The 14,489-nt window shown below is 37.1% G+C and overlaps 1 protein-coding gene across 1 annotated transcript in view; it reads left to right on the forward strand.

Annotated features, from left to right (window-relative positions):
- The window catches only part of GRM7 (glutamate metabotropic receptor 7), an 832,554-nt gene that overhangs the window by 692,463 nt on the left and 125,602 nt on the right, over positions 1-14,489 (forward strand). The window contains exon 8 of the mRNA XM_047779652.1: positions 9,548-10,483. Coding sequence (XP_047635608.1) covers positions 9,548-10,483 — 936 coding nt within the window. The remainder of the gene's footprint in view (positions 1-9,547; positions 10,484-14,489) is intronic.

Consider the following 14,489-nt stretch of genomic DNA (forward strand, 5'->3'; position numbering starts at 1 on the left):
AAAAGAGGTTTACAGAAGAATGGAAAAAAAAATCTGTTTTGAGGAGAGCCAGGTAGAGAGGGGTGTCAAAGATGACAGTAGAGTCATTAAAAAAATTACAGTAGCTTTGATGATGGGTCAGGCTATGTGTTTTACTTACATTAATTTTCTCAGTAATTCTAGGAGGTAATCATTACTATCTGCATTTCACAGATGAAAAATACATGAGATTCAGAAAGCTCAAATGAGTTGACCAGAATCACTATGCAAGGATTTGAGCCCATGCCTGTCTGAGTGCCTTATGTTATTGACTCTTCAGGCATACCAAGACAGATTGGAGGGTCTGTGTAAAGATCTGGAAAATGGGAAGTAAGGTGATATTCCTAGTTTTAGATGTATAGCATCTGAAATGTCTCCCTGGCATTAGTTGCTGAGAATATTCAGCTGGAAGAATCGTAGCTCCAGAGAGAGGGGAAGCTTGAGAATGGCCATTTTCAAGTTTTTGGCCTGGATTAAGTTGATCATTGAAGCCATAAAATATTCCAGAAAAATTAATAATTATTTAGGCAGCCACAATGTCTCAGGCACAGGCCTTACACATGTAATCTCATCTATAATAAATATATCTCATTCATAACAAATAAGCTTGGGAAACGGATACGCCAGCTTGCTGAGATGCTGGAGGTGACGAAGCTAGTTTTGAACCCAGGAGAGGCTAACTTCCTAGCTCATGCTCTTTCTCTTTTGAACTACAGTTCAATTTACTGGAGGAGAATGTTCAGAAAACAGTCAGGAACCTATTGACATCAAATTCCTTCCTTGCCTCCAGATTGTTTCCATTCCTCTCCATGGTATGTTAATTATGTTCATGTTTCCACTACCTAGCAATTCATTGCTCCGTCTTTAATTCCTTTCTTCTCTCAAGAACATTCCAAGGACATTTCAAATATAGACTTCCATTCTACAGGTAAATGACAAGAATACAGATGAGACTCATGTGAGTTCCTTATAGGTCCTTTTCTCAAACCTAACTACAATTAAGCTCAAATTTTGGCTGGAGAAAAATTCCTTCTAGAGGAGTGGTCTGTCTTTTCTTTCACCTCTTTAATATGATGATGTTGTTGTTCCCCATTCCAGATACAGAGTTTTCAGCCTTGAATGAAGTGGACGGGAGATGTGAAGTCATGGAGCTTACATATGAGTTAGGAGAAAACTTTACTGAAGTCGCATACTTGCATAATTACAAGTGGTATTAAATTCCTTGAGGAGGGATCTTGGAGAGTTTATAAAAGGGGGAACCAACCCAGTGCGCGTGGGGCATCCTGAGCTAGGCTATAGTGAGCTGCAGGGTCCTTGAACAGCTTATTACAGTACAGGAACCACGATCGAGCAGGATACTTTAGCAGGATACTCATGGAGAGTTAAGCCAGCTGGTGTGTGTTCCTGCCAGTTGATGCTCATCTAGGAGGTTTAAGAGCAAAAAGTCATTGAAGAATTAAGCCAATGACTTGACATGATCAGATCTCCAAGCTATAGAACCCCTCTGGCTGTAGTACAGGTGATGGGATTTGGAAAGGCCCAGCAGGAAAAGAAGGTGAAGAAACCCAATAGAAAGCTTTAGCAGGAGTTCCCATCATGGCTCAGCAGTAATGAACCCAACTAGTATCCATGAGGATGCGAGTTCAATCCGTGGTGTTGCTCAGTGGGTTAAGGATCCGGCATTGATGTGAGATGTGGTGTAAGTTGAAGATGTGGCTCAGATCTGGTGTTGCAGTGGCTAAGGCATAGGATGGCAGCTTACAGCTTCAATTCGGCCTTTATCCTGGGGGCTTCCATATGCCATGGGTGCAGCCCTAAAAAGGCCAAAAAAAAAGAAAAAAAAGAAAGAAAGCATTTTAGAGGAGGTGTGCATGATAACAAAGTTAAAAAAAAGAGTATTCCTTTCTCTAAGGCATTAGTTTTTGTCTGTTTGCACTCTGACAATAAAAACAGGGTCAAGTACCCAATAATTTTAATAGATAGTTCATTGGATAAGATATTTAATGCACGTGATTGCAAGAGATAAAAACCACTAAAGTTTTTGGTCACTTAGATATGAGAGCCAAAGGAAAGGAAAATGTCAGAGATGAGACAGCCTCTGATTTACAGATCAGTAAAGCCACTGTGCCCTAGGGCTTTGTCCTTCAGTTTTCTTTGGATGTGTATGAGGTCATTATTTTCTGTAAAGGGCCAGATAGTAAGTATTTTAGGTTTTGCAGACCATGCATTTGCAACAACTCAGTTCTGCCACTGTAGCCTAAAATTGGCCAGTCATATACAATATGTAAATTAACAGCTTAAGGACAGTCCAATAAAACTTTATTTATGAAAACAAGTGGTGGACAGGATTTGGAACAGGGAGGCCATAGTTTGCCAGGGCAGATCATGAGCTCAGTTTTGGGGAACTTTTCTTGAGGTGTTTTTGAGTTATCCATGGGATTATATTAAGTATAATATAAATTATACTTAAACCCATGCTTTAAATAAACTACTTTCAGTTGTATTTAATAATTAAAGCAAGATTAAATATCTCATATTTGATTGGTAAGCATTGTTTAGGGAACTGCCCTCAGAGGGGGATTTAAATAAGAGATGATTTGTAGCTAGCACATAAATTATAAGGAGCCGGCTCCTCTAACAACAGAATTGTTTCAGAAAGAGACAGCTAACTAGTGTCTGCAAATGCGCATTGTTTGGCCACCTGATTTTATGGTATTTTTTTGAAAAGCATCACATTGTGAAAAATTAGAGGTTCCATAGAATGCAATCTTGATTCTTATGGAAAAATAAAATAAAACAAATTGTAAAAGGAAATGCTGAAGTCAAGAAAAGTCAACTCATTTTAGTTAAAGGCATATGAAGTTTTGATAAAGAAAGAGAAATCTAGAATTACTTTAGGGGCAAACTGTTCAATCAATCTGGAAGCTTTAAATTATACAGATTTAACAAAAAACACCTCATTTCCCCTGTATTTGAGGAAAATGCAAGCATAGAAATACTAAGTGCAAATCATTTATGCAGAACTCTCATGAAATCTATTCCTGATGTATATTTTAATATGCATTTATACTCAAGTATAATTTAATCTGTATTCCTTTAGACTTAGGTGTTTGGGGAGAAGCATTATTTCTTACTCCCACACGTGTCATTTGTTTACTTTATGGGCTGGGCCTCTGTAGGAATTTTAAATTGTTTGGCCAGTGATAGTAGGCAACTTCAGTCCAGAGACCTTCCTGATTGTGCAAATTTATCTTTCCACTATAAACTCATATATTGCTGTTAAGTCATAGTATAGTTTGCATCTACGAACCCCAATGGATAAGCAAGGAGGTCCTACTGTATAGCGCAGGAAACTATATCCAGTCTCTTGGGATAGACTATGAAGGAAGATAATATTAACAATTACATATATATACATGTATATGACTGGGTCACTCTGTTGTACAGCAGAAATTGACACAATGCTGTAAATCAACTATACTCTAATAAAAATAAAATTTAAAAGATCATAGTAAAGTATAACAGTGTTTTAGGTGAGCTTCTCAGACTTTTAATGAGAGCTAGTGCATCATCAAGTCAAGAATAGAAACCTGTGGTCGCTAGGTTCTCTAAAGAAAATATTTTCTTCTAAATCCCAACCTTTCAGAGAGCTTCGTTCAGTGGTTCCCAGACTTGTCTACCTATCACTGGAGGAATTTTAAAACACACTGATGCCAATTTGGAATTGAAGAGCACCCCCCAATGATTGAAATGTTCAGGCAAATTTGAGAACTGCTGGCTTAATTCAAAAAAAGTTCTTAGTAACAGTACAGAGCTATCCATATCTTGGACCTTGAGGGGCTTTACAGTGAGAGAGAGTTTTCAGTTCCTCCATGGATGTGCAGGGTCTACCATAGTTAAAAGCAGATCTTTCATGTACTCTTTTATGTACAATATTTATGTGTACTTTTATGATGAAATTGTATGGCACTTTGTTCCTAGAGTACATTAAGAATGATGAAGCTTGGAGTTCCCGCCGTGGCTCAGTGGTTAACGAATCTGACCAGGAACCATCATGAAGTTTCGGGTTTGATCCCTGGCCTTGCTCAGAGGGTTAATGATCCGACATTGCCGTGAGCTGTGGTGTAAGTGGCAGATGCGGCTCCAATCTGGTATTGCTGTGGCTGTGGCATAGGCCAGCGGCTATAACTCTGATTAGACCCCAAGCCTGGGAACCTCCATATGCCGCAGGTGCAGCCCTAGAAAAAGACCGAAAAAAAAAAAAGAGAATGATGAAGTTTAGAAATCATTACACATTTTGAATAAGTCTGAATGAAGTGTGTTTATAGAATTCCCCAAATTCTGTTTTATAGTCCAATCATTCTGCCTAAGGTTTAAAAATTGGGGCTCAGGCTTCAAAAAAAGGCATTGCGATACTTCCAAGTTCCTTGTGACACCATTCCATCTTACCTACTCTACACCAAAACTGAAACCTGGTAGCTTTTTTCTAGTATTAGAAATTCAACGTGTATGTGCATTTTTCCTAAAAAATATATTTTTCCATAAATTAACCAGGACAAATATATTTTAATGAACAAACAACATTTTAATAAGAAAGCTCTCTTTAAATTAGCTCATCCTATTAAGTTTCTAGTAAGTAAAAATCATATTGCAGAAAATTATGCAATAAAAGCACCAACCAGCTTGCTCTACAGAGTAAGCACTGGAAATATGCAAATGGAATTTCACCCAAGAAAATATCCCTGGAGTGACAGCATTTTCTTTCAGAGAGAACGTCTGTGTGGGAAAAGGAACCAATCTCTTCTAGATAAAAATGGATGCACTAAACAGTGTTTATAAAAATTCTCTCTGTTGGATTCCTACATTTGGCAGTAAGACAGCAACTAATGTGGTTTTATTTTAAAATTCCAGTGATTGTAAGGTCTGCACATCCCCCATGGAGGAGCTCTTTCTCTGCTAGAGCCAGACCCCAGTTTTTCTTGGCCAAACACATGTGCTAAAGAACATTGGCTGACAGGTGTTTTTCATAGTCTCCATCTGAGCCAGAAGCATTGGAGTCACAGCTGATTTTTTTAATCTAGGTCTTTCCCATTATTTTCTCTGAATGTTTTCAGGAGACAAAAACAAGTGTTTCTGATCATGTGTGATTTAAAAAGTTGCTCTTCCCACAGTTCCTATTGTGGTGCAGTGGAAATGAATCCAACTAGTATCCATGAGGATGAGAGTTTGATCCCTGGCCTAGCTCAATGGGTTAAGAATCCAGCTTTGCCTTGAGCTGTGGTATAGGTTGCAGGTGCAACTCGGATCCTGCATTGCGTTGTCTGTGGCGTAGGCTGGCAGCTGTAGCTCTAATTTGACCCCTAGCCTGGGAACTTCCATGTGCCATGGGTGCAGCCCTAAAAAAAAAAAAAACAAATTTCCTCTTCTTCTGGATCGACTACCTAAGCAAGAACTGAATTATTGGCTCATTGTCCAACAGACTCAGGCCTTCAGGTACCAGGTACGGAAATAAGAAAGAGTGTATTAGTTAGAATGTTTAAATGTAATTTGTGGACTCTCCATGAAGTGTTGGTTAACCAAGGAAAGTTTATCATTTCATGTTTGCAGTTCAGGGTAGGGTAGTAACAGTCTTGGTTCACTTGGTTGACATAATTAAGCCTCTGTTTAAAAATGACTAAAGAAGGCAGGCAATACAAAGTTTATTTAATACTTGTGGACAGTATTCTTTCAGAAAACTGGGTGTAAAATGGGCTAGAAAGCAGAAAGCTCTTAGAGGATAAAGAAAATTGCAGTTTGGGGCCTGAAAATATGTCAAGCCATATGCAAGACATGTCATAGCAAGGGAAGGACATTTTTGTAGTAGGGAAAATGGAAGTTGGGAGGGCAATAATAGACAAAGAGCCTATAGCTTTTCATTGGCTGAGTCCTTGTCTGGAAGAGAAGTCTTCTTCCTTTGGCTTTTTCTAAGGGCACAGGATGAAAGAGCTCCCCCTTCTAGTCTCCTAACACTCCTTAATTGACTTAATTTAACTCTATTTATTAATTTTTAAAACATCTTTCTGCAGTTTAACACTGGCTTTCCAGCTGACTGAAACACGGCTTTGTTACAGAATTCAGAATAAACTTGACATTTGCATTCCTACTAAGGTTTGACAAAGTAAATTGACATTAGAGTTGATTTTCATAGCCCTAAATTATTACTCTCCCTTAAATAGTTACCAATGGGCATTTGCCTATTTTTTCTTAGGAAATGAGGCACTGAATTTGTGTGGATAGGTAGCGATAGATACAAGTCAGATGTGTCACTTTAACAGAATTCTCATCTACTGAAGCTCTTAAAGGTTAGTTGGTACATTTGAGGAATAGAGATTATATTTTCAATAATGATTTTTGTTGGCAAAGCAAGTAAATTAGACTTTTGTTCATTTGGAGAAAGAGGCAACTTTGTTGCTTTAATACATACAATTAAATTGAGTTGAGATCTACTTTAAATGAAAATTGAAAACAAATTACGTAATCAGTCAATGTAATGTTTGTAGTTATAGCTCTCATGTACAATTGATTAAGTAGAGAAAAAAAGCTTTTCGCATTGTTGACCATTTATTTTATTCTAGGGGAGGAGGGATTACAAGCTGGCAACATTCGAAATTGGCTATAAAATATTACATATAATGACAATTTGTTTTTATATTTGTATGAGCCCCACGTATATTCCATAGATCAAACTTAATAATACAGTGTATTAGTTTCCACTAGTGTGGGATTCAAGCAATCTCATGTTTGGCTAATTAAATTTATTTGTAAGGTTTTCTTTGTGCATGTGTGGTTGTGTGTGAATCTTTATTATTAACCATGAGTGGAGCCTTTTACTTTGACACTTAGAAACATTTGTATTAATAATAGCAATTTTTTAGGTTCCAACTTCTTGAAATTGGACATTTGTAAAGTTAATGCATATCTTTTTCTGTCTTATTACAAATTATTTCCTTAATTTTATGACTTTGGGATGGCTGCCAGTGTCTTACTGGCTCAAAAATGATGATGTTGAGAAAGAAATGATTATATTTTATATTTAGTTAGATTTATTAGTGCTGACTAGGGTTTTGTGCTCAAGCAAATGAGTTCACAGGAGTCATCTGAAGATTCTTGGGTCTCTGATTAAAGTTTAAATTCAACCACTAGAAGGTTATAATATTTTGTAAAGTTTAATCCTTGAGCCATTTTTTTCCACAGTTAACTACATTTGATTCAGATGTTAATGTAGTTCTCATTCAAGTTTTGACAAAAGTCTCACATTCTGCTATACACTGCAACCTGTTTTAACACAGCGTTGAGATTCCACTGAGTGACAAATTAGTTTTCCTCTCCTTATCTCTTAAAAGTATGCACTTAAAAAATGTGAAACTTTCCAGTATCTTTCTAACTTATATTTTGGTTCAAATATCTTAAAATATGAATTAACTATGGGGGATGTCAGACAAATTTGTTCATTGGAATTTATACTGTATGTTTCTTTTTTTTCTTATTTTTAAAAAAAAGCTTTATTGAAGTATAGTTTTACATTGCTGTGATAATTTCTGCTGTACAACAGTGATTCAATTGTACACACATCTTTTCTCTTTCAGATTCTTTTCCTACATAGGTTGTTGCAGAATTTTGGATAGAGTTCTTTCTGCTATACATAAGGTCCGCATTGGCCAAACATTCCACATACCTTAGTTGCATATGCCAATCCCAAACCCTGAGTTCATCCCTCCCCTCCTGCACCTGTCCCCTTGGTAACCATAAGTTTTGCAAAATCTGTGAGTCTGTTTCTGTTCCACAAACAAGTTAATTAGTATTTTTTTTTAAGGTTCCACATATAAGTGATATTATAGTGCATATTTTGAAACTTGTAGAAACTTGTTATTTACTGTATGTATATTTTTCAAGTTGTAAGTTGATTACAAGTAGTAGAAATGTAATAGAAAATATTTCAGCATAGCAGTTTACTGGCTTACATAAATGAAATAATATGGGGAAAAACTACTTCAGGTACAGCCAAATCTAGCAGCTCAAACAGGTTCATCAGTAATCTTTCATTTCAACTCTCTGCTTTCCTTTGAATCAGATTCTTTCTCTGAGAAACTCCTTTCTTTGTGTAGCCATGAGTACCAGCATCCTTACACTTTGGAAACTGCAAGTCCAACAAGAACAAAGATACTTATCCTATGTATCTCAGTAAAAGTCACGAAGTTAAATTCTATGCCATTTTATAATGACCCAAACCCTGACCCAGTCTCTGTGGCTAGGAAGCAGTAATGTGTCAGTGGTTGACAAATCATGATGGCTAGAGAATCGCCAGCAACATCCTCTGAGATTTTGTTAGGAATACGTTTTCTCAGGTTCCATCCTAGTCCCAGGGAATCAGAAAATTCCTGAGTGGGGCCCTACTACTGGGTTGTAAAGAGCCCTCCAAGTGATTCTGATGTGCACTCAAGCTTGAGAATCATACAATGTTCTAATTGTCCCAGGCTGGATCTTTCTTGCAACCTCTGGAGCTTCGCTGTAAATTCCATCTCATAGAAAGCACATAGGAAGAAAAAAGTCTAAGGAACTGATAGAAAAAAAAAAAGAGTAGATGTTACACTGAAAAAGACAAGAGATATCCAATATGAGATTTCACCTCAATAACCAACTTTTTCTTTGTTTCTAATGCAATTATTTCTCAGAACATTATTTATTATGAATTCCCCTCCAGAAAGCCAATATTCTAATTAAGCAAGCATGCATTCTTGCTCCTCTAGGATACAGTGTTTTAGTTTAAGTTTCATCTCCAAATAGGTACATGGGTAATCTTTAAAGGTTTCCAGACCATATTATTTTCTTATCAAATGCTTATTTAACTACAATTAAAACCTTCAAAAGTGAACCTTATCACTCCTCTGTGATAAATAGTAGAATATATTCATTTTACTTCAAAATTTCTCAATGAAAATGGCAGTGATGCCTACAGAATTTTAGAAGAGTTGGTCAGCACAGCAATATCATCCAAAATAATTTAAAAACAATTTAAAGAAAAAGCATCAAATAAAGGAGACAAACATAGCTTTGCACATCACTTAAGATTTTTAACTTCACTGGGGACATTTGCACTTATTATCCAGGAGACGGCAGTAGAGAGTATATTTATAATCTGACTTTAACCCTAAGAATTCTCTAGATACTTGTTAAAAATAAAGATCTAAAGACTTCTTTTCGTGTTATTCTTATTTGGGAGGTCTAGGGTGGAAACAGGGGATTTAGACTTACAATAGCTGCTGTAGAGAATTCTTACAATCAGGCATCTTTGGCACACTCTGTAGTGGTGAAAATGAGGATGCTACAGTGAAATGGTATGGGATTGAATCTTGGTTGTAGCTCCTTCTAGCTGGGGGTGAGTTACTTAAATACGTCAAGTCTCACATGTTGCAAGGACTATTATTTGTTTTTATTGTTCTTTTATTTTAACTCATCTGCCTGTTGCACCTTCTTATTTCTTATGCTGCAGATTGAGGACATGCAGTGGGGTAAAGGAGTTCGGGAGATACCCCCATCCGTGTGTACACTGCCATGCAAGCCCGGGCAAAGAAAGAAGACACAGAAGGGAACCCCCTGCTGCTGGACCTGTGAGCCTTGCGATGGCTACCAGTACCAGTTTGATGAGATGACATGCCAGCATTGCCCCTATGACCAACGGCCCAATGAAAACCGAACAGGCTGCCAGGATATTCCCATCATCAAACTGGAATGGCATTCCCCATGGGCCGTCATCCCTGTCTTCCTCGCAATGTTGGGCATCATCGCCACTATATTTGTCATGGCCACTTTCATCCGCTACAATGACACTCCCATCGTCCGGGCATCTGGGCGGGAACTGAGCTATGTTCTGTTAACTGGCATCTTTCTCTGCTACATCATCACTTTCTTGATGATAGCCAAACCTGATGTGGCAGTGTGTTCTTTCCGGAGAGTTTTCTTGGGCTTGGGAATGTGCATCAGTTATGCAGCCCTCTTGACAAAAACCAATCGGATTTATCGCATCTTTGAACAGGGCAAGAAATCAGTGACAGCGCCCAGACTCATAAGCCCAACATCACAGCTGGCAATCACTTCCAGTTTAATATCAGTTCAGCTTCTAGGTGTTTTTATTTGGTTTGGTGTTGATCCCCCCAACATTATCATAGATTATGATGAACATAAGACAATGAACCCTGAGCAGGCCAGGGGAGTTCTCAAATGTGACATTACAGATCTTCAAATCATATGTTCCTTGGGATATAGCATTCTTCTCATGGTCACATGTACTGTGTATGCCATCAAGACTCGGGGTGTCCCAGAGAATTTTAATGAAGCTAAACCCATTGGATTCACTATGTACACAACATGTATAGTTTGGCTTGCCTTCATTCCAATTTTTTTTGGCACCGCTCAATCGGCAGAAAAGGTAAGTGAAAATGCACACCACAGCACGCATTTCAAAAATGTGCTCCTTTTTGTAAAGTTCAAAACCAAATTAGTTGTATAGAGCAAGAGGATTTAAAAATGCTGAATGTTGTTTCTAAGAGTAGGCAAATCCTGAATTAATAGGCATCTGTGCTACAGAAGTCTAAAATCTTCATTGGGCTATGCTACCTTTATTTCACTGGAAACCAACCAGAGGTATAACCTTATCAAGTTAATTTATTGTAGAGTGATTCCATGTAGCAAGATATTATCCAGTACAAAATAATTTAATCTATCTAGATTAAATCTTTGATTTAATTCATTACTTACTCCTTCATCTTTCATACTTATTTCCTTGGGATAAGTGAGGAAAGTTACAGCCCTTTATTTTCCAAGATAAGATTGGTCATTACTGGGTCTCTCTTTTTTCCTAGTGGCTGTGTATGTTCTCACTGTGGATTGGATCATATATATGAGCTATACAATGTGTGTGTGTGTGTGTGTGTATGTATATATATATATGTATATATATACACACACATACATATATATATATATATATATATATATATATGATATATAGCTTTGATTTTCATTGCAGTGAAGGCTGCCCATAGCTAGATGCATGTTAATTGCATCAAATGATTCAGGCTGATACCAGAGACCCAAGCCTCCAACACTGGGAGAGACAGTATGTTGTAGGACAAGTGTCATCAAGCTGTAGTTTGAACATTAATGGGCTCTGCTTTACTGATCCTGAATATGGTTAGTGTTCATGCGCCTACCATATAGGCTTATGATTAAGACATGATTCTTTAAGTCAGGCAGTCCTAGTATGTTGAATCTTAATGCAGTTAATGTATGTCTAGCTCTAGGTTTGACATGTGTGCAAACCAGGCAATGTTATAGTGTTGGCTCCAAACATGATCCATGTACATCTGACCTCTGTACTCACATCTATGTGGTTTTGTATATATAAAAATCAGGCAATACTAATTTGTTGATCTTAATAAGATTCACTGTCCTTCGTATAATGAAGGCAGCTCTGACATGTCAGTATAGAAGCCAGAACTGAGACTTGGAGTCCTCTATACAAGAGTCTTCTATACACTCTGTAGAAGAAACATGGTTATATCTTGATTATAAATTGTCATGCTGGAGGGATTTAGGCTCATTCCATTTTACTCTGCAGAAGTGTCTTAAACATTGAAGGACTTAGTGCCCTAAATGGCAAAATCAAGGACTGAAGTAGAAATGTATATAAATTTATAAATCTACACTCCTAGGAATTAGTTGAAACTAATTGCTTTCATTGTTACTTCTCTTCTCTATATAATCATAGAAAGGATTAATGTACAGCTGGTTTTCCCCCTGAAAAAAATGTATTTTACCTAAATGTTTTGATTCAGAAGCTCTAAGTTTGGACTCTGTTTAAAATGAGAAAGGTAAATATCTTATGAAACCAGACAGAATTCTAAAACCAAGGACAGTGAACGGTTTGAGACTATGGTTTAATCATAAAGTATCTTAGAGAAAGTTCTAAAATACATGCTCAACAAGCATTGTATGTTTCCAGCAATATGTTTCAAATTCATAATGCATTTTTACTGCCTGTGAAACCAACTTGAATTTCATTTTATTGCTCTATCTTTCCCTGGGCCAAAGGAATAGTAAAATATGAGTTAGGGTAGTGAAATGTGATTGAGAGAAATGGAAAAAAAATCCCCCAACATACACTGATAAGTTGATAACAACGGACATTTTTATGGGGACTGATGTGTGCCATCAAAGCCTAGGGAACTAATAATCATTTTGATATTAAACACAATTTTCCATGAAACATGTTAAAACATTAGCTCTTTTCCTTGTAAATTTGTGTTTGAGGAATATAGAAATCAGGGATAATTGCAGTTCTATGGATGAGCCTTGTTGTGATGCGTATTTGACAATGTAAGTCTCTACCATTTCATTGGTCATTTCTAGCCATTTCTAGTCATGGCTATGAGTTTTGTCAGTTAACTTCAGGGATAGAAGTAACCCATGTTAAAACCTGAGAATGATACAATTTTTTAAGGATTGAATTCACTAATTCTAGTTGTACAAGAAGACATTGTGCTGGTAGAATAGTGTGACAGGGGAAATTAAGCTGTCTTCAAGCAGTATGCTTTTTATTCCAGAATTCAGAAGGCACTATTTCTCTTTGTATGTTCTCAGTGGGTTATGATGCTTTACATGGTTGATTGACACAATTAAATGTACTAAATTACCAAATGGGAACAGTGAACTTTATATGAAAATGCATACTCCCTAATGCTAGACATATGGCTAGAGAAGCATGAGCGATCAATTAAAAATATTTATGTACATGAAACCATAGAATTTAAATTGTGGTAGGCAGAAAAATACTACATGCAGCAAAGGAAACACACCAAAGGCATTGTTGCCAAGTTAATACATATGGAATCATAGTCCTTCCATTCTTGTTTAAGAGTTTAAGTGTTTCAACTGGAATAACTCCATTTTAACAGGACGAAAGAAAGAAAAGAAAAGGAAAGAAAGAACGAACAAACAAACTACACAATGAGTTCAGTAATAACTATTAACTGTTTCAGGAAATTAAGTCTGTTTTGATTATTGAGGGATATCATTGCGAAGTTTCTCATCAGTTGAGTTCATGAGCACAGCTTAAAATGTGAAAAATGTTCCTTCGCTTCTTGCAAAACATCAACCCTCAGGAAGTTTCATTTTGCTTTTGTTAAGGAGGATGCAGGATATTACCATTCTTGTTTTTATCACTGCTAACCCTGTGACTTCTAGAATGAGGATCTTGCGATGTGGCCAGGGCTAGAAGAGGTAATCTTATCTTAGTTACGATATTTACATGACTGAAATGATTCAAGGAAACAGTGGAAATAGTAGAACAATAGCGCAGAAGAGCTAGCTGGTCTAGTGAAGTGCTGTTATATCCCATTATTATATATGGCACATTCTGTTAGAGGACTAGATTGTTTTCATGGAAAACAAAGGCTTTTGTAACTTTATAAAGTGTTTTGCACGCAGCCAGGTAGGGAAGATACAGGATACCTTGCCCAAATCTAGGAACCCCTGCAGATACTATGTTTATTCAGGTATTTTTAGCCAGCTTTTGTCTAGAGAACTTTTTAGGTAAGCATTTCATCCACATGGACAGGGAGTCAAGCTTTGAACCACTTGACTCTGCAAAGGCAAAGTCGGCCTTGGTGTAAAAGGAAAAGGAAAAAAGGGTCTCAGAGTTCTTTCCCTCTGTGCATGTGTGTTTGTTTGGATGGGGGTTGGTGAGAAGAGGACAAAGAAAAGAGCTCAGGCATTTTCTGATCACAGAAAAGTTCTGGGAAAAGAGTAGTAGCTTGAAGGAAGGGGTTCTATCTTCTGTAGTATCACCCACAGACCTCTCTTCTACACGTATCAGAACAGAACCAGGTGGGTTACAATACTTAAATAATAGGATTCTTCAGTTGTCATTGAAGCATATTCCACTAAATGGCAGAATTAGGGCCACTCTTTTCAATCTCTGCATCAGCTCAGTGTTCTTAAGTCAGTGGTTAAAAAAATATGTCCATGATAATCCCCAGAGAATTTTTTTTAAAAAAAGTATTGCATATCCATCCACCCCAACTATTTCAATACAGCTAGGATGGGCATAAAACTCTAGATGTCTTAAACAAGCATGCTGGAAAAACATCAATGGGAACCAAGCACGCTTCTTAAAACTACCTAAACATTTTCTTCCTAATCCACAAAAGACATCCTATAAATATTTCCTGATTTCTAATTTCAAAGCCTTTGGGAAGAAATTAATTCTTATCTGAAACAAATGGGAGATTCAGAGGTCAAGAAACCAGGATATGAGAAATATAGTACCCATGATTGAAGACAAAGTCTAGAGTCAAAAGGTCTGAATGAAGTGTCAACTTCAAGGTTTGAGCTAGAGACCTTAAAAGCCAGGACCAAGACATTGACCCTGGAAT

This window comes from Phacochoerus africanus, chromosome 1, assembly GCF_016906955.1.
Source record: "Phacochoerus africanus isolate WHEZ1 chromosome 1, ROS_Pafr_v1, whole genome shotgun sequence".
Classification (NCBI taxonomy): Eukaryota; Metazoa; Chordata; class Mammalia; order Artiodactyla; family Suidae; genus Phacochoerus; species Phacochoerus africanus.